General features: G+C 40.0%; 1 protein-coding gene across 3 annotated transcripts in view; it reads right to left on the bottom strand.

Annotated features, from left to right (window-relative positions):
- The window catches only part of CTDSPL (CTD small phosphatase like), an 80,393-nt gene that overhangs the window by 22,916 nt on the left and 37,135 nt on the right, over positions 1-20,342 (bottom strand). Inside the window, exons 2-4 of one of the 3 annotated variants that reach the window (XM_053942384.1) lie at positions 11,546-11,700; positions 4,733-4,765; positions 1,117-1,170 (exon numbers count right to left, since the gene is read on the bottom strand). In XM_053942384.1, coding sequence (XP_053798359.1) covers positions 1,117-1,170; positions 4,733-4,765; positions 11,546-11,700 — 242 coding nt within the window. The remainder of the gene's footprint in view (positions 1-1,116; positions 1,171-4,732; positions 4,766-11,545; positions 11,701-20,342) is intronic. The other 2 variants (XM_053942392.1, XM_053942399.1) reach the window with 2 other exon arrangements.

Here is a 20,342-nt window from a genome sequence, read left to right as displayed (position 1 = left end):
CCATATAAAAATGCATATATGTAAAATATGAGCACTGTCTTACCACAGATATATTTATTTTTTTTTAGCTGCAAACTGTTGCATTTGGCATCAAGAAAAGGATGGACACACACCAAGGACTACTAAGTGCAAGAACTTTCATCTCTGAGAGCCCAAATTCCCTGAATGCACAGCGAGGTGACCTACAACTGTGTTTTTCACCCACCTGCACCTCTGCTTTCTCAAAAGCAGTGGCTGGGAGAGGCACAATTCACTTGTGGTAGCCACACAGAGATTCTGGTTACTGCTGGAGCTCCTCTCCCTCTCCAGCACTGCTTTAGGAGATCATGTGCAGTTACTGACCTAACTTGATCTAACAAGGGCACAACCAACTCTCCCACAAGTTTTGGCATCTTCAGTTCAATCTGATCTTGTCTCCTTAAGTTTTGGCATCTTTGAAGATCAGAATAAATGAATTTTCCATTTCACACACTGCAATTCTGTTGCCCTCAACTGTGAAAACATTCACTCTCTGATAATAGGGAGAAGGAAATTATTCTGAAGCTGAAGCCACTACAAGTTGTGAGGCTGCTAAATAGCTGGTGTAGGACTTGGGAGCAAGGGTGGCATTTTTGAGGCTTTTAGGAACTTGAAAGGATTTGCATGCAACGTATCAGCTCATTTGTTTTGCTGTTCAAGCTTTCTGATCTAAAGCAATTTCCACCTGTCAAGGGCAGCAAAGCTTTTAGTCAGAAACAAGAATTACTCAACACCGTGTTTTAATTTTCTCACTGATGGAGACATAACCCAAGAAGAGTTCTAAATACCAGATTTCCATCACAGTTAACAGTGAATAGTTATGGAAGTTTGACAATGTCTTTTTTTTTTTTTTTTTACACACATCAGTTTAAAGACATCTGAGATGATTAAGAATATTTAACTGTGGCTAAAAAGCAACTCAGTATTTACTATGCAACACTCCCCGAAAGGCTGCAGCCTTCCACAGAACTCAGCAGAAAAATCACACTGGTTTGCTCTTCAATTCCAACAAGACACAAACTGTATACAAGTTCAACTAGTCACTGTTTGGGATTTCTGCATTCCAGCCAGGTCTCGTGGCTGATCAGCTCAACAGACCTTGTAGTGAAACGACTGCTGCACTGCTTCAGTCCCGTGGAAATAGTATATTCCCTAAGAAAAAAACAAAAAAAAAAAGGGGATGGTGGCGGCAAGAGAACAGGACTTTTGGTTGAAGCATAAACAGCTGGTCAACACAAATCTTGCAGAAATTCACTGTATAGAACAACCATCAGCTTTCCTCCCTGTAGGCCTGTATTTCCCACAGAGACTCAGAATTAATAAGCTCTTTTTTTTTTTCCTCTCTCTGTACTGGCAGTGTTGTTAAGCCTAAGTGCAGCACATTAATTTATTGTTTGTGTCCTCTGCTCACACTCTGGGCTGCCCTTGCAGGGCTAACAGCTTCTCCCAGCAGCTATGTGCAGAAATACTCTCACAGAAGAGAAATTATTCCTACTTAAAACACAGCTGCCAGAAGATGCCAGCTCCTCTTGCGGAGCAGGCAGCTCCCAAAATTTCTTCTAGAAAAAGTTATAATAAGGATTTAGCTAATGTAGGTGAGGACAAGTGAAAAAAACCCCAATATCCCTGTGCTAAGATTTAACTTCTGCAGGGATTCTGAGGGATAATTTTGATACCACTTGTTAACAGTGGAATTTTAAGCTGAACAAAGTGGACACTCCAACTCATTTAAGAGTTGTTTAAGAGAAGTTTGACAACATCTCATTTAAGATGTTGCATAAGCATGGCTTTGTATTTCCACCTATATTCAAAAGAATTCCATCTTCATTCAAAAGAATATAAAATAGTGAAGCTGCTATGGGTCTACTTTAATTTGGGGGTTGGAAGGAGATAATCTTTTAAAGTTCCTTCCAACCCAAACCATTGTATGGTTTCTCTACTGTATCTTTTCCAAACAAAGCTGAATAAAATCCATGAAAACACAGGCATCCTGAGCTACATTTACATTTTTCATCAGGTCTATCAAAATGTGTCAACTGGGGATGTTTTGGGTTTGCCTTTTTAAAAATTTTGTGCTTATTTCAGCCCTAAAAATAATTAATCTTGCAGTATAAGGAAAATAATCAATTATACTGCTGTTTAACCTATGTCTTATCTGGAAACTGTTTTAAAATATGAGTTACAAACACAGTAAAGTTCATATTTTAAAAAAACTCCAAAGTAATGCTGTTTCTATTTTCTGAAGCACCTATCTTGAAGGTGGAATTTTTCTTCTTTAGCAGTCATCTTTATCAATAACCAAGCAAAAATTCATATTAAGTCAAGCTTTTCAATTCAGTGCAATTAATACAGGACAAATCTGATTGAGCAGAAGATCCATTTCACTGAACTGCACACATAAATGCAAATAAAAGCAATGCAAAACGCACATAAAGCAATGGAAGCTTTCAAACAGGTGACCTCAGCACACTGCCAGGTTTAATACACAATAAAAAGCACAATAAAGCTCCAGAAATCCTCATATTTTGACTGGAGGCTTCAATTTGGAAGTGGGGAGTGGGCAGAGCACTTTTTAGAGTCGCTCAGGAAATCCCTGAACACTTGAACTGATGACATTTGCAGCCAGCCCTGTGAAAAGTAAATGTCCACTGAATTGTGACCAAGCTCTGTGGCTGTTCAGAAGATTTTTCTCCTGGTTTGTACAAGACACTGCAGTTCACACAGCCCCAGTTCTCATCCTTAGGTAGCAGAGAATCAAGAATTAATGGGTCTGAAACACAAAATTAGAGCTGTCTTGGAGCAAACCTCGGGGCTCCAGCACTCAGGACCAACACCCCTCCCAAGACCAGCAGAGCAACACTTCAATTTTAGGTGTTTTTCCTAACACAACCCTGCATTTTCCTTCCTAGCACTCCCTCCGTGTGCAGCTCCCTTGTGCCTTTATTTAGATGATGACACAGTGCTGCTGGCTGGTTCCTGAGAGCCAGCAGCACTTTGACACTGGGCAGTAAATGTCACACCAGGGCCATGGCTGCCTGACACTCCCCTGTCCTGCTGCAAGAAGAAGCATCAGATGGCACTGGAGAAGGGGAAGGAGTGTTTAAAGTCACCTGCTTGCTCAGAACTCTACATCATCACTGCAGGGATAAGTTGATTTTGCTGCCTTGTTAGTGCTGGGAATATATGATTGCAAAATTACAGCTGAGCTTAAAAAAAAAAAAAAAAGGAGGGAAAAAAAAAGATATCCCTTCTTGAATTATTCATTTTCCTACCACTGTCCAAATCTAACAGAGCACTGCTTTAACACTGCAAAGACAGTGTTCTAACAAAGCATCTGATTTAATTTCTGTACCTATCAAAGCTCTACTCATTTATCCTTCCAAAATTTTGTTCTGTTTGAATTCTTGTTCTGTTAGTACCTACAGTCACTCTTGGGAAAGGTTTTTATTCCAGGTCAGAGCACAGCCAGAACATGTTTCATGTTCAAATAATTCCTAGTGGAGCAACTACAGTCACCTAACAGAATTTGGCAGGTATGTAAAAAAGAAAAGTAGTTTGGAAATCAGTATTTCCTGATTTACATTTGAGGTTTTTCTATTCCTAGACTTGCAGAAATACAGATCACATGCATGTCCATGCCTGTCTGCATACACACCATGCATGAGCCATACCAGATATAGCAGGTAAGCAATGAAGAGGAATTTCCAACAGCTCTCAAATGCAAGAGAAGCTGTTGGAAGAGGGGAGATGTGCACAGTCACAGGGATCTCCTGGCACTGTTGCACTGCAGCACAGACAGGGGGATTCTTACAGGAGGCTTTGGAATGCTGGGCTACGTGAGAAGGAAGGGAAAGCAGAAAAAGAATGGCATCTTGGGGAATATCCAGGTCTTAAAAAGCTACCAAATATCTCAAACAAGAGGACTGGGTCATTATCTCCACACATCAGCACTGCTGTTTTCTGGGAAACTCTGCAATGATGAAGTATTGTAAACAGCAAAGGAACTCAAAAAAGAAAAGGGAAAAAAAAAAGCATTTTCAGCTTTACAAAGCCTAAGCCTTCATCCTTGTAAAAAAAAGAGCAGCTTTTTGACCAAAAAAGCTTAAAACTAATTAAATTAAAAGCTTCAGTTTGAAGGACTTGTTTTTTTTTCTTCCTTGTATTTAGCTTTGAAAAATAATTCAGATGCCAAACAGCATTCCAAGTTTAATCCAGGGAAGATAAACAGAAATATTAAGGCCCATAAAGCAGCAGCTGATACCAAGAGCATCATCTCAAACAAGTGCAGTAATGAGCAGTCAGCGTGCTCTGTCTTCTTAACGTGACTTATTTCAAATAAATTATGCAGTTGCCATCTCTTCTTTTCAACTGGAATATAGGGGAAAATGAGAGGAAAAGGTTTTTGTAATTGTGTCTCACATAATGATGATGAGTCACCTTTTGCCTCTATTAAAAGAAATAATTTTCAGACTAGCTTATGTGTTTTCAAAATGCTAAAAATTCACAAGAAACCCAGATAAAACCCAAACTCTTCTTTCAGTCCCTGCAGAAGACATGCAGTTCAATTCACCTCTGGGGATACAACATTACAGACAGAACATAAAATCCTTTTGTTAACATGCAACACAAAACAGACCTGTTAGACTGCAACATAAAATGAATCAAAGCAAAAGTCATGAAAATTATTAAAAGAAAAAGGGATAAAAATACATACACTTGGTATAGGCATGACCTGCATCTGGTCACCCTGGGGAAAAAGAAAAAAAAAATCACTGTAAGGGTAATGGCTTTTAAAGGGAAGAACAAAGGTCTGGAGTAGTAAATGTAGCACTCAAACATTTTAAACCAAAAGTTCAAAGTATTCGAGAAACCAGGGTAAAAAAAAAAAAAAACAAACAGGATTTTGCATTTTAGTTGCTGAAATGATCTGTTAGTACATTGGCATTTATGATTTTTAGGAGACTGGACTGATAAAACCCATGCTATGATTAATAAGAGATGACAATAAGAAAGTACCTGTATTTACTGGAACTTTTTCAGCTTTAAGATCTACTAATGGGTGCATTTGTCAATTTTCACTGCAGCAGCAAGAGGCTGAGCCAGAGCCTGGCAGAGGGCAGAACCCCACTCCTTGAACCCAACTTCACTTGAGACAAGTGACTTGAAAAAACCAACATTTTCACTTAGGCAACAGCAAAACGTCTGAGAAGGACACGATGATGAATTAATCCAAGGAATCCCACTTTCTCCATCCAGCAGTGCCAGTGCTGTTCCCATGGCCTCACTTCTGCACTACACTTGGGAGAAGGCAGGGAATTCTTGACCAGCCTGATCTTCCCCTCTCATCCTTGGACATCCAGGAACAAGGACAGCTCCAAAATGGACAAAGCCTGGCTCAAATGGGTAACTCTCACTCAACTCAAACTCTCACTGAAATGTGTAAGATATTTTTGAAGCTGGAACTCTATTTTCTTATCTCTCTAATCCTTCAAAACCAACTTTATTTTCTGGTGGGCACAGCACATAAAAAAAAAAGGAAGCTGATCCTTCTAGCATAGATGTTGCTTGGGTAGATGATTTTATTCTTTAATATTTGGACAACACAGGCTCTGATCTCCAGCAGAGAAACTATTGAAGGGGCTGTTTTCAACACTAGAACAGCCTCTTCCAGCTGAAGAAGCCTCCTGCTTATTTGTTTTCAAGTCTACCAGTGTTGACACATCACTGACAAACAGAAATAACTCTGTATTATTTTTAAAGTACTCTTTTTTAGTGCTGCTCAGCAGAAATTTTTTACTGAAGTTTGCCCAAAATACTGAGAAGCTGAAGGAGCAACTAGAGAGCAGAAACTACCATGAACTATCAAAAACTTGGCACTAGTAAAAAGTACCTGATTTCTATAAAAACACACACACAAAAGTTGGTAAGAACACAAGTTTTCCTCAGGATAATAGCAATAAGAATAGAAGAAAAATATAATTCAGTACATTAATGTCCTGTTAGTGGAACTGGCTTTCATGGGAACCCAAAACCAAAGTTGCTAAAAGACTTGCATTACTGTTTGCCTAATTTTTCTCTAAGAATTTCCTAAATTAAATTAAAAATAAAAAGTAGAAACAAGCAAATTTCTTAAGAGCAATCCTGGAAATACCTATGCAAAAATCAAAATAGTAAGAGAGATGAGAACAGGAAAAACAAGCAGAAAGAACTGCAAGAGTCTGCTGGGAAAGCAAAAGTGTTCATGAACAGGCAAATGCTTTTTAAAAACAACCTGCTCTGGGAAACTTCTTACAAGGTCCTGCCTCATTTCCTAATGCCTTGGAACAGGAAGGGAAATGGGTCACAACAGCAGAGTTTGAAAGAGATGACAGATGACCACATTTGTTGAAGGCTTTCCACGAGCTCCTGATGTTGGTAACAGAACAAAGCTGTTCCTAGAATGCCAGAATTTCCCTATTGTATCCCTAAGACAACCCAGGAACTGATTTGTCCCCAGCCATTGAAACAAGTTTTTTTTTTTTTTTTTTTCATGGGTTTTATTTTTTCCATGCTATATACAGATGGAATGATAAATCCTATCTTTTCCTTTAGCTGCGTAATTTTGAGTTTGAAATTATTTCCAGCACTGTGCTCCTCACTTACCCTATCTATGGTCATGTGTGGCCCCAATGAGCACCAAGTGACAGACCACAATATTTTGCTTTTTCCCAGAACAGTCTGTATTCAAAGATAAAGAAGCTGTTTCACTTTGGAGAAGAAGCTGACCAAAATAAAACCTATTGGTTTCTTTAGCACAAAGCTTGCTCTGTAGACCATGAGAAGTTCTTTTAAAAACACTAGTACAGTTCTCATTTGACACTTAAGTGATTTGACAAACTCTCAAGCTGTCTCTTAACAATGAAGACTTTTGGGAGGCAAAGAAGGTCAGAATGAGTGGGCAAAGAGAGGAACCTCAGCACTCTCCACAGCTCCTGAAAGGTGGCTGTGCTCAGCTGGGCTTGGGCTCTTTCTCCAGGAACTGACAGAACCAGAGGACACAGCCTCGAGCTGCACCAAGGGAAGTTTAGGTTGAATATCAGGAAAAAGTTTATTACAGAAAGGTGATAAAGTTCTGGAATGGCTGCCCGGGGAGGTGGTGCAGTCCCCATCCCTGGGTGTGTTTAACAAAGCCTGGATGTGGCACTGGGTGCCAGGGTTGAGTTGAGGTGTTGGGGCTGGGCTGGACTCGATGATCTTGAAGGTCTCTTCCAACCTGGTCATTCTGGGAATTGGTATGGAGAGATCTTGTTTTCTAAGCACACCTTCCACACCACATCTTGATGGTGACCAACAGAACCAAACACGTGGAATTTTCTTGCTCTGATCAGCGAGGGTTAAGCAGGAGACAAAGCACAGTGATTGACACCAATCTCAACTATCTGCCTCCACACTGGAGAGGGATCTCCACCTCTGCTCACACAGCCTGTCACTAATGATGTCCTCATCACAGAGCCCACACTCCTGCTGCTCCTCAAGGTCTCCAGCATGAAGCAGATCCTACTTTGACCTCAAGAACGTGCTCCCTACAAGCTGTTTTCCTCATTTTGCTGGGCCATATTCACGTGGGACAGAGAAGATCCTTTTCCCTGTACTGTGCTATAAATAGAGATCCCTGAAGCAGGGAAGAGTGCTGGAGACACGACCACAGGGCATCTACACACCTTTCCAACATCACCTGGGAGATGATGGCATCATGCAGTGGGGAGAAGGAACAACTTTTGGAGTGAGGTGGAAATTCAGTGAGAGGAAAAGCAGAGGGAGCAGCTGCTGCCCCCAGAAAAATCCTCCTCCTCATTCTGTCTTCTTCCCTGGTGCGTGTGGATCAAGAGCTTCTCCTCTAACCCAGCAAGTATAAAAATCCCTTTCCTCATTCATGCTTCATCTCATTAACTGGAGCCATCTGCCTGATCTGGATCTTGCTGTGAAACAAAAGCAAGGATGACTCCAGTGGAAGTGGGTTGGGAGTGAAATGGCAAAGTGCCCACAGACTTGTCAGAGCTCCCTCACCCACCCCGACTGAAAGCAAACGGAAAAAAGAGTTTGTATCTTGCTTTTCTCACCTTTCTCTATGTGGACTCCCCCTTCAAGTCTGAATGAATGAAATCTGTATCCACAAACACCTCAAAAATCAGGTAACAAACTTACCCAGAAGAAAAATATTTACATACAGAAAATACAAAAATTGAGATTTGAATTTATCCCAAAGAAAACAAAACACAATTATCTCTCCCAACACGCTAAATAATATAAAAAAAAAAAGTGCCTGGAAGGTGTTAGGGAGCTGCCTGCTGCAGAGGAGGCAGGAAAAAATTATAAAGGAGTTCATGAGGCTGAATATTTTGTGCTCCCAGTGACACATCTGGCTCAGCATCCGAGCTGCAGGCAGGCTGACATACCCACAGATATCACATCTTACAGTGCATCTTCTGCTGTGCTGAATAGCTGCTGCATTTGGAGGAAAACAAATATGCCACGGTTTCAGTAAATACAAGTTATTATTGAAAAAAATGTTGCATTGAAACTTTAAGAGACAGAATGGACCATTCATTACCAGTATTAGAGTCACACTTGGACAAGCAGCTGCTCTGTGAGTAGAAGGTTTAAAAGAGAACTCAATACTTTAAAGAAGTTTTTGGGCTTCTTTTTTTCCCCACTTACAGAATAGAATTCAGCACTGAAAGGAACTGTTTAATCAAAACCATGCTCAATTTGGTGTTTCTTCCAACCCCATGAAGAAGTGACAGAACACTTGACATGTCAAGCCCCATCAAGTCACATCTGAAGCACTGATTTCATTTTTTTTTCTACTGAAGCCAAATAATACAACAATAAGAACTGTCTCACACATCACAATTACTCTGAAGAAAGTTTCAGTGCTGTGTTTTAAAACTACTTCATAAAATACCCTTTCCCCACTTTCCCTGCTTTTGAACAGGGCAGCATTTACAAAAATCAAGATTTCTAATTAGAAGGAAGTTGGCTCATCACATCAGCCTTAGAATGTGCCAGAAGCAACACAGAACACTGAATTCCAGTGAAACCAGCAGAAGTTTCCCCCATTCCTTTCCTTCCCCTGAAGTCTTTATCACCAGTTTTTATGTACCAACTCCACTGAGCAGCAAAGACATAAGGAAAGTACCTCCGAGCCATTTCATACTCATTTCTAGTGGTAACTGCTTGACATCATTGTGCAATTTTCCTTGTCCATTTTTTAAGGAAAGGGTCACAACACATGAACTGAGTGGGCCCAGCCAGAAGTGAACAGTGATGTGATAAATAATTAATAAAACATAAAAGAGAGAGCAGATTTAACTAAGTGACCATCTGAGCAGCAGCTTAACAGAATTTAAACAATTCCTACCTGGCAGTGAAACTAATGCAAAAAAAGAGCTTTAATGAAACAGCAGAGGAATTTAAGCAGTGGGTTGTCAGGTTTAGTTTTCTTTCCTGACAGGCAATTTTGTCATTCCTGGACATTTCATTTCACCAATTTAGAATCCAAGGCCCACTGGTGCTTCCCCCACCTTACTTATTTTTGAATCTAGACAAGATGCTCAGTGTAACTCCACTAAATTCAAGCAGCCTGCACAGCTCTGAAACAGCTCTCCTGGTAAAAATCACCAGTCCAACAGTGTAACAATATTCAAAATATTCTTTTGATTTCCTTAGATTTTCCTACTTATAGTGTGTTAGCACTCAAAATAAAAACAGTACAAACACATATAGAGTTTATTAATCTTTAACACAGCATGTAAAATAGCAATGTCACAGACTTATTTTACCTAAAGAACCACCTGAAAGTTCAGCTATATTGATTTCTTCTAAAAAGATACGAATATCTGAGTGCCTTTCATTCAGCTGAAGAAAAGACTCTTTAATTAAATTATCTTCAATATATTCTTTGAATTTTTTTTGATCTTGTACATTTTGATCTGGCCATTTAGAGGAATGCTGTGATTTGTGTCCTGGTCTTGTGTACAAGTATTGTACAACTCCAGAACTGCTCACTGAGGCAGCACAGAGTGAGGATGAAAACTTCTGTGGGCACCCATGCAATCTCTCAAGGCATAAGACACATTTAGAAAATAATTGTTTTGCAAAATGCAATCTGGACACTACTGACTCCAGACCATTTAAACTCATGTTTTTCTACAGAAAAAAACAAACTTGGTTTTATGTTTTACTTTCTACTGAAGTCCCATTTTCTCTCAGCTGTAGTTCTCCCAGTAGCCTCACTTCTTCCTCCTTTCCATTCTCTAGCCTAGTGGAAAGGAAATTTTAGTAGCTTCCCATCCCTTTTTTTCCTCAGATGAACGTGTGCATACACGTTACACACTCCTCAGCCTTCCCTTCAGCACATCCAGGCTAGATTTCCCTCCTTTCACTCAAAATGTCCCTTGGCTAGCAGAAGAAGTCTAAAAATACATGAACAATCCCTCCTCTTGGCAGGATTTTCAGTGCAATTTACCTCTGTGAGAGCAGTTTCAGCAGGAACTGTTACAACTCAGACTTTACCTCCACACTGAAATCTCCATCACTTTCATCTGCTCTCCTTCCCTCTCTCCCACCAAACAGTTCCTTGCTCTTACTCCTGAGCTTTTCAGAATTCAAACACAACCAGCAGAATTCAAGCCAGAATAAAATGGACTGACAAGGGAAGGAAGGAAGGAAGGAAGCTGCATCAGACATGAAAAATTGTGTGAAAAGCAGAAGGATAAAGAACTCATAGAGACATCTCCATTTCTGTCATTATTCTCCACCATGGATTCACCTGTATTTGCAATCTCAGAGTCCTGTACAGAAAACTTGGCATTAATATGTTTGCCATACTGAACTGAAATCCTTCAGATCATAACACAAATGCTCTCAGTGTTATCAGATTTATAAAGAAGAAATTTGTGTTGCATTGTTTGTATTCTATCTGTATTTGCATCTAAAATCTCCATCCATTCATTTGACTCATTAAACAAAACTTATTAACCAGGAAAAATGGCCAAAAGCTGCTATCCCTGGACTCAGCAAGCATTGAATGTAAGTGGACTGCTTAGGAAAAAAAAGCCTAAATAATAATGGTTCTTTTGGTTTGATTTTATGTCACTGAAAACCCTTTAAAATGATGTTCAGAAGGTTCCACTATGTTCCAGTGGAATTTTAACATTCCTGTAATCAGGAAAGGGAACCAAAGCTGGGGGACAACTCAGCCAATGAAATTTTATGAGAAGTCTCCATTTTTTTTAGTGTCTTAGTCAGGTTTTAAATGTTGGTTGTTTACAGAATGTAAAGTGCCAACATCCACAACAGAAATATTAGTTTTATATTACAGATGAATAGACAGTATTAGCAATCCACCATCAAACCAGTAATTTTTTTTTCCTGTACTTCACAGTGTTCCTCACGAGGGAAATTTGTTAGGACAAACCTTTGGAAGCAGAATTAATCCTTGCTTACAAAACACCCACATGACAGCAAAATAAGACAAAATCCTGACCTTCTGAAGTCCTCCATTCTCCTCCACCAAAGGAGGCAGAGCACTGGTGCTGTTGGTGGATGGTGGCTCGACATTGTAGTCACGAAAGCAGCAGAATAAGGTGCTAAAGATACTTCGACTCCTCTGCTTCTTCAAGCTGATATTACATTGGGACACTGGAAAAAAAAAATACACAGCAGAAATATAAATTCATGTGGTACAGACCTGGTTTTCCAGATTACAACAACTGAATTGAAGATGTAGGGTTTCTATACCTAGAAATCTTTATCAAGTCTTGAGATTACTGAGATTTTCCAGCATATTGAGACTGCTTTTCTTAACACATTTTTTCCCTTGCCAGACTCATACAGTGACATCCTGGAACTCTGCATAATCACACTGAGACAACACAGAGAGTTTTCCCAGTAACATCCAAGGTGGATACTGTAATTACACAAAATAACTCGCTGCTAAAATTCATCTCTGGAGCGAGGAAGCAAAGAGATCTAAAAACCAGAGATGCACTGAATGCCTGCTGTAATGTTTCAACACAACTACACAATCATGTGTGGAACATTTACAAGTCCTGCAAGGGTCAGGAAAATCCCTGAGATGTTTCTCAGTTTCCTCTGTTACTTTTTGATAGCATTGCTGGAGGACAGAAGACACAACACAGAGGCTGCAGGAACAAGGGTGGTACTAAAGAAACAGAAGCCTTGGCCTTGACTTTCAACTTGCTTATTGGTCTACCAGGATAAAAAGAACCTTAAAGTGGTAAAAAATTACATACAGCTGAATGAAGGAAAGTGTAGCATTTTTAAAGAATGAAAACTGTAGTTGAAAGCAATAGTTTAAAGAAATGCATGTAAGACATCTAGGGATTTCCTAAGGAAAAAAAAAAACCTCCTGAATACACATTAAAATAAAAAATAATAAAATAGAAGACTTGGAGAAAAGTTTTAGAATGTTTTAAGTAGTACTCGATGTGTTCACCAAATATCTTAATGATCTATTATTATACTTGTTGTTAATGTTTATTTAGAAGGATTTCTTTCCTACTTTGGGTAGGAAATCAACCCCCCATATCCCAAAATTAGAGGGTAAGTGAAATTCTTAGTAAGTCCCATCATTTCCATATTTGCCAAAATACTTTTCCACTTTAAGGCAGTGAGCACTGCCCAGGTTCAGTTATTAATTGCTATTAAGAGCAAAGTGTACCAATATCCAAAAGTAAATGGGTTTTATAGACTTTCACCAATTTAAAAAGTGCTCCCATAACAGGATGAAGTCAGACTGTGCAGAGATTTGTGTGCTTTAAGAAAGTGTTTCATTACTTTAAAAAACATTTGTAAACTGAAACCAATCCAGCACCACTTATCAATATTCTAGTCAAACAGAAAACACATTAAGAACTCTGGCCACCAGTGCTACAAGTTACAGTAAAAGACTAATTCTGAAAATGTCATATTCTATTTGCAACAACACAGTTTCAGAAATCCCCAAAGGATACCTGGGCAGTTGGGAAGGACATTTTCAAAGCACTCAGAAAAAATGGTATTGCAAGCACAAGCAAGTTAGTTGCAATATAATCCTGGCAAGGAGAACTCCTTTCCAACATTAAAAATTGAAATATGCTGAAATTAGAACGGGAAGAACAAGGCTGTGTGTCCTACTGCCTGCAGCTACTGCCACAGAAACCTTGCTAATAATTTCTGGTTTGTTTTCAGCCTCTGCTTAAAAAGATGAGGGCAAATTATCTCAGTTGAATGCAGGTATCAATTGCAGCAGAGTGCTTAAATTCCTAACTCACCACCTCAGCTGCACAGCAGATCAATGGGAACACCAAAACCACTCCAGAACTAATACTTGTATCATCTCTACTTACTACAGAAAGGGACAATAAATGGTCTAAATAAACATGCAAAAATCTCTAGATAAAAAATACTGATTGGTCCAAACCTTCTAAGAATACTTGGATCAAATAATATATTTAAAATCTGGCCACTCCCTTTCACTTACTTAAACATTTTACTAGGAAAAAAATCCTTCGTGCTGGTTTTTAGTCTTGACAATCCTGCCATTCATAGCACAGTTCTGTTTCAAATAGATCTTTCCACTAATTTACATGTTATTTTAACAGGATTTTCTTTAGTAAGTTATTATAGGGGCTTTACAGTGACTTAATAAATGATAATTTTGGATGCAGTAAGGAACAGAAGTTTTCAGGTGGCTTTATGTGCTGTGCTACATTAAAATACAAGCACTGCACACACAGAGAAAATGTTTGCACCCATATCTCATTTTTAGCAACTCTGACAGTGTTGTGCATCATGGAAAATAAAATAGTTCCTCCTTCCTCAGTTACCCTGAGCCACCTGCAATCTGTGTGCTGTTTATTGGATTTGCTTTCCTTGAAGCAGTGACAGCACAAATATAACAACTATAAAGGTGCAAAGAAGCACTGATGTTGAATTATCAACACAAGTTCAGGCATTCTGGATGGCAGCACATTTTAAAGAGAAAAAACTGCTAAGCACAAAACCTGGCAATCCTTAGAAAGTTCATAGGTGAGACCAGGTACTAACAATAATGGAAGGGTAAATTGAGTTATCCAAACTGCAGGTCTGAGCAGCATCCAACATATGGAATTAAAAAAAAAAAAAAAAAATTAAGACTTTCTTTTCTCCCCCCTCCATCTGTTAGAAGTTACAGCCTCAGTTTCTGGAGCTGATTTCCTCCCCAGACACTCTGAACCATCACTACCCCACCACACTGAACACCGAGGACACTTCAGTGACGTTTTCCATCTCAAACCCTGCACATGGAACACGTCAACACCATGTCCCAAAAAAGCCCAGGCAGAGCAACCCCACAATCTGAAAATATGTATCTGTGAAAGCAGAGAAGACTGAGAGCAGCAGGTGTCTGCAGGAGGCTTGAAGAAGGATCAGGGTGAGGCTGGAGAGCTGCTCTCCCCTCCCACCACCCCAGGTTCACTCCAAGTGCAGTTTAAGGACCTCCTCACCCAAACACACCAAATGTGTGTGTGAGATAATCCTCAACAAATTCCCCTTTCATGGCTTTGCCCCATCACTTTTGGAACCTACACCAACTTTTAGAGCCCGAAGTATCATCTGGCAGGAAGGTCCACAGCTCAGCCAAGAGCTCAGATGCTTCAGAGCTACGAGCATCCTTGTTTCTTACATTTCTGCAGTCCCTAATTCGTATTTTTGAAGCAGGAAGAGAGGGACTGGAAGCACACACAATATCCAGGATGAAAGGAAGCAATTCCACCATGGATTTATATACCCACGCAATGCTTTGTTCTCTTGCTTTTCTAATAATTCCTAATATCTTACTTGAGGTTTACAACAATTGAGCATTGGGCTAATGTGATTTTTCAGATCTGATTTATAACACCAAGATGTCTTCATTAGAAGGGATTTCAGGCATCACTGCAAATATAAATCAAGAATTCTCATATCTTTCCCTGCAGAAAATGTCACATGTATCTACATTTAATTGCATCTGCTATTTTAAAGGCCAGTCATTCAAAGTCATGCTGCCTTCCTACAACTTTTCACAGTTAAATTTTAAATCTATTTACAGATGCACATATAAAGACACACATCTATTTACGTGCACCAACAAATACATAATCTTTTCCCTCGCTAACTCTGATCACTTTATTTCCTTTTCCATGTGGTTTAAGGGCACACTGAAGAGCAGAGTGCACAGATCCAGCACTGCTTTACTCCTGGGGGTCTGCAAGAGCCTTCAGTGAAGCACTTGGCCAAATTACCTGAGTTTGTAAAACATTATTTGCAGGCAGGGTCAGAAACAGGAGCGCAGTTCTTCCTGTCTAAAAGGGAAGTAACTCTGGTGCAGACTGCCCCCATTTTAGGGTCTCACCTGTAATTTCCAGATGCCATTTCTAAGGACAAGCCTCACCCCAGGACCCCTGTGCCACCCACAGTTTGAGGGTATGTTAATCCCTGAATTGTCTGGAATCCAAAGACAGTCCCAGAACTGTGTTTATGGAAGTCTTGTGGCAAGTCTTAACAAACCCACAGCATTGCTAAGGCTGGGGAGGGGCTCAAGGAAAGATAAAGGCAATTTTTAAAATAAATTACTGCAATCACATAAGCTCAAATGGGAGGTATGGAGCCATACTGGGTGGTTTCCAAGAGAACAGGGAAAAAAAGGCCATAACAAACCCCAAGTAATAACACACCCAGGTAGAATAACTCAAATATTATAACAGAAATTAATACAAGAGGTGCTAATAGAAGTCATCTACAGGATCTTCTCCAAGCTCCTTTCACACACAGGACAGAGGAGGCAGAAGGGCTGTGCTGCTCTCTCACCAGCAGCACAAGTTACACAGCCAAGAAAAAGATTTTCCTCTCATGCACTGTACCCTAAAAAAGTTCAGTTGAGGGCTTCCCCCATCAGATTTTGCTGTAGTGGTGTGAAATTACAAAAGCAGATTCTTGTGCAGCCACAGTACCACAAAGCCCTTGCTGCTGCAGGAAGCCACCTCGGGATGACTGGAAGGCTCCAAGCCCACCCCTCTGCAGCCAGGAGTGAGCTAATTACTGCTGAATTTTTCCTAATTAAATGAATGCAATATCCAGTTCTTCCAAATAATATAAACTGGGTAATGAGGAGACTTCCCTGCTCACAGATGAACTCGCTAAATGCAATGAAATGAACATCTGGGTATGGTGAGCTCTCATATAAGTTTGTTTATAACACAGGATGGAAAGAGGCGAGTCAGAATTAAGTGATATTAAACAAAGCCTTTCTTCAAAGCAAGCAGTTTTAAAATCTATACATGATTAGAAATGCCCAATTTCCCCAACTTCTTAAGAGGCTGTATCTGATCTTCTCAGAAAAAAGAAATTTTATATCCAACATGCCTTAAAATAGAAACAGTTAAGTAGAAAATCATCAACTTGCTGACACAGCTCCTCTTTTTGTGATTTGACCAGGACAGAAATTGTTTTACAACACCCGGTGCCAAATCTGCATGTGATGCCCTCATAACTTTGGTTTTAAAATGCCATTTGCAGTTTATCATTGAAAGGTTTCATCTCCTGTGTAAACTTTGCAGCAAATACAGCAATAAAAGCACTGTCACATACCTGAAATAACCACCCACAACTGGTTTAACCTTCAAGCATGTAAAGCCCAAGCAAATTGCTCAGCTTAAATTCAGCATGTGAAACCCCAGAATTACCTTAATTTCAACTGAAACTGGCAATCTTTCTCCCCCCAGCAGCACAATTAAGTAAAAGTGAGGTTTTGGGTTTTCCACTGAAACTATTACTTTGAAGGGAGAGATCCCATACTAGTTTAGTGAAATAAAGAATCTTTCCAAAACATTCGACTCTGCCTCTCCACCAACCTGTTTCCCAGGCATTCCATTAGTAGTTTGCTCTGGATGGAGTTGATGGGCAAGGAAAAAAGCTTGAATACATAAGGTAGGTGGGGACATGAGGGAAAAATAACCAAGTAACTTATTTTTATTTTTGAGATAATTTCTTTAGGTCAGTGCACTTGGATCTGAAAAAAAAATGGCAACATGATTTAGGAGCTTTTAGGGAATTTTAGGAAAAAACTGAACATTACTCTTAGTAAATGATTCCATGATGCTTTGGAAAACAAGCTTATGAGTTGCACCTGTATGCTAGGATGAAATAGCTACACAAGAACTGCTTTTCCTGTAACTTATCCTTCTATCTACTTATTCCAACAGAAGGTATCCAGTGGATATCAGGAAACTACAGTTTCACTTCCATACCTCCCAAAGTCCTCTAAAATACAACTTCACATAATACCTAGGACAAAAATCATCAGGATGGATGTTAATTCATCCATCAATTCAGCTAAAGCTGTATGAAGAAAAAAGAACTCTGCCTAACCAAACAAAGCTTTGCAAACGTTTTTGTCACGGCAGCTTAAAGCTAAAAAACCTCCCTTATTTCACCCTACATAAATTATTTATTACAATCCTCAAATCTGGGTAGATTAAATATCTGCTGTTGGTTATTGGATGCTCATATTTTAAAGATCAAAGGCAGTGAAATTCTAAAGTCACTTTTAAAAGCCACGACGGAGAACTCGGCACTGCTGTCTCTGTAAGGGCTGTGATGCCTCATGAAATGTAGCCAGTAAATGTTAAAAACACCAACTGCACACAGAAGCCTCTTAAATGACAAGGAGGGATAAGAAACCATGAAAAGGCTCAAACCAGCACAACAACCTGATGTATCTCAAGGCAAATTCCAAAACCTTAAAGCTGTTGCTGCACTTCAGCCTTCACACTGTGGTTTGGCTGGACACATATATATGATGGTATAACCTCCATATATGTGTCAGCTTCTCATATAAGCCATGATTTAAACATCTTTTGCAGTATTCCACAAGTGAGGAGAGCTGCTACTAGGCAAGATCATGTAAAAATAAATTAATCTGTCAGAGCCCAACTCTGGCATTTATTCAGCCCTAAAACTGAAGGCAGATCCACTGCTTCAGGGGTATCCACATTTCAGAGCGAAGCTCAAAAGTTAAATACTGCTTTAAGAACCCAATTAACCTGCTGAACCATGTTCTGAGCAAAATACCTACAAATTCAAATTAAACAGGGCAGATTTTGGCTGCCTCCTCCCCTTCTCCAGTGCCTGACAAGCTGACAGGGCTACACTGAGACCACTTCCAATTCTGAGAAGCAGCACATGTAGATCTGTATCTCCAAAGGACTGAAAAGCAGGGCTCCTGTAATCCAGGAAGGAACTAATTAACAAGCAGCACTTTCATTCTTGTGTCTGTATTGCTTGCCACTGAAACAGCCACTGGGATCAGAAGATGGAGGAGGATACAAAGGAGAAGTTAGGAGATGCTCAGCTCCAGGAACTCCCCCAGCAAGAGGAGCCAGGGAGCTGCTGTACCTTTGCCTTTCACATAAATACCAGCAGTTTTTAAAGAGGAGCTGAATGTGCCCATCCTTGCCTGTGCTCTCCTTGGAGCAGCCAGGATGGATGTGCCCCATTCTTCAAGGATTACCTGTGCATATCTCCTTTTCACACAGGGCTGAGAAACTACTGAACACACTAAAAAAGGTGCTACAAGGATATACATCAATTTTTAAAGCACACATACACAGTTCACAGTAAAATCTTTTCCTAGTATTTGTTCTTTTTTATTTTTTTTTGAGAAGAGTGATAGCACTTCATAGCTTCCAGAGCAGCCTGTGAACATACATGCTCAAAATATACTTATGCTTAAAAAAAAGTAAATTATTAAATAAAGTAAGTAAATAAGTAGCCACGCCCCACAATCACCCTTCCATCAGCTGATAGTCTGAAAAACGTAAAAAGGACCAGAACCACTGAAGAAAAAAAAAAAAAAAAAGATGAAAAATTAAAAGAAGTAACGCATTCATCTGACACTACACGACACTCATTTCACACTACACTCAAGGCCAGGTTTGCAGCACTGGAGTTCAGTGCTAGCTGGCAAAAGTGATTCAATTCCAAGTTTTTTGCCTTGAAATCTTTCACTCCTGAAACAAAATTCATGTCGTGTTGAAGTGATGCCTTAAACCAGTTTAAGGGCCAAGTAAAACACAGCAAATAATGAGAAAGTAGCTGCAGTGCCACAAGATTGCCATGGTTTGTAACTGGGTGGTAAACCAAGCTAACTGAAGTATGCAAGCAGTGCTATGGAGATGTATTATGATACAAAATAAACAGAACTTTCTGCAGTGGCATTATGGAGCCATTTCCCTGTCCCTGTAGCACTTCAAGTGTTTTGTCCCAGCCCAGTAATTTATAAATATAACAGAGCAACAGCCACAGACTGATACATTTACAGCACCAGCACACCATGACAGTTCCCTTTAAAAATTGTATTTCTTCTGAAAAACAGAGCATTTTGGCCTCTGTGGTGCTTCTTTGCTGCTTGAGCAAGGCTGGAGCTGCTGGATCTGGATATTTTCCCAGCACCGAGGTTTGGAGCGGCAGTTGAACAGGAAATACTGCGCAGTCTGTGCATGCATTACATTCCTGTCCCGCCCCGAGCAGCCGCCAACAAACAAACCTTTCTTCTAGTAAAAGAGAGAGACAAAAAAAACATACACTGCACAAAGTTCACCAGCAGATGTGGCCTGTGAATCCAACCCAGCCTTTTCTGCTGATAAAAAGAATTCGATGTATTTGCAATGTTGGTGTAACGTCACGGTTTGGTGGAGCTGGATCAGCAAAGACTTGGCAGCTTAAAGCTGCAAAATCTGCAGTGCTGAGTTCCCTGAGCTGCTGCACCCACGGCAGAGGCTTTCTCTTGAGGAGGGTTTGCCAAATATAAGTAGCAGCTTACAATTAAAAGGATTGTTTTATTTTCCATTTTACTCAGCACTTAAGTTTGTTTTCTGCCATCAGCAACACACAGCACCCAGATCAGATGTTTGCGTATCTCAACTCGATTTCAAATCACTCCAAGGTTGGCCTGTTTGAAAAAAAAATCTGGAAAATATTTAATAATGATTTGTTAAATACTTGGGAAGAAAGACAAAAGAGAAACAAACAAATGGGAACAGGAGCAGCACATGGGGTCAGAATGGTGTTTGTCAGTCAGGGCTGATCCCCTCTGGCACGGGGAGAGGATCCAAGTGGGAAGGGCAGGGAAACGAATGTAAACAAGCACGTGTTTATAGAGCAGAAATATGTACAGCATCCGCTCTGCTGCGGCCTCTGCTTACGTGGGACACGCTGGGAAAGGCAGGGAAGAACAATCTGCTCCATCCCCAGCAGCCCAA

The sequence above is a fragment of the Vidua chalybeata genome, chromosome 1 (genome assembly GCF_026979565.1).
Source record: "Vidua chalybeata isolate OUT-0048 chromosome 1, bVidCha1 merged haplotype, whole genome shotgun sequence".
Taxonomy (NCBI): domain Eukaryota; kingdom Metazoa; phylum Chordata; class Aves; order Passeriformes; family Viduidae; genus Vidua; species Vidua chalybeata.
The sequence above is the reverse complement of the archived record's forward strand: the minus strand, read 5'-3'. Positions and strand labels throughout refer to the sequence as shown.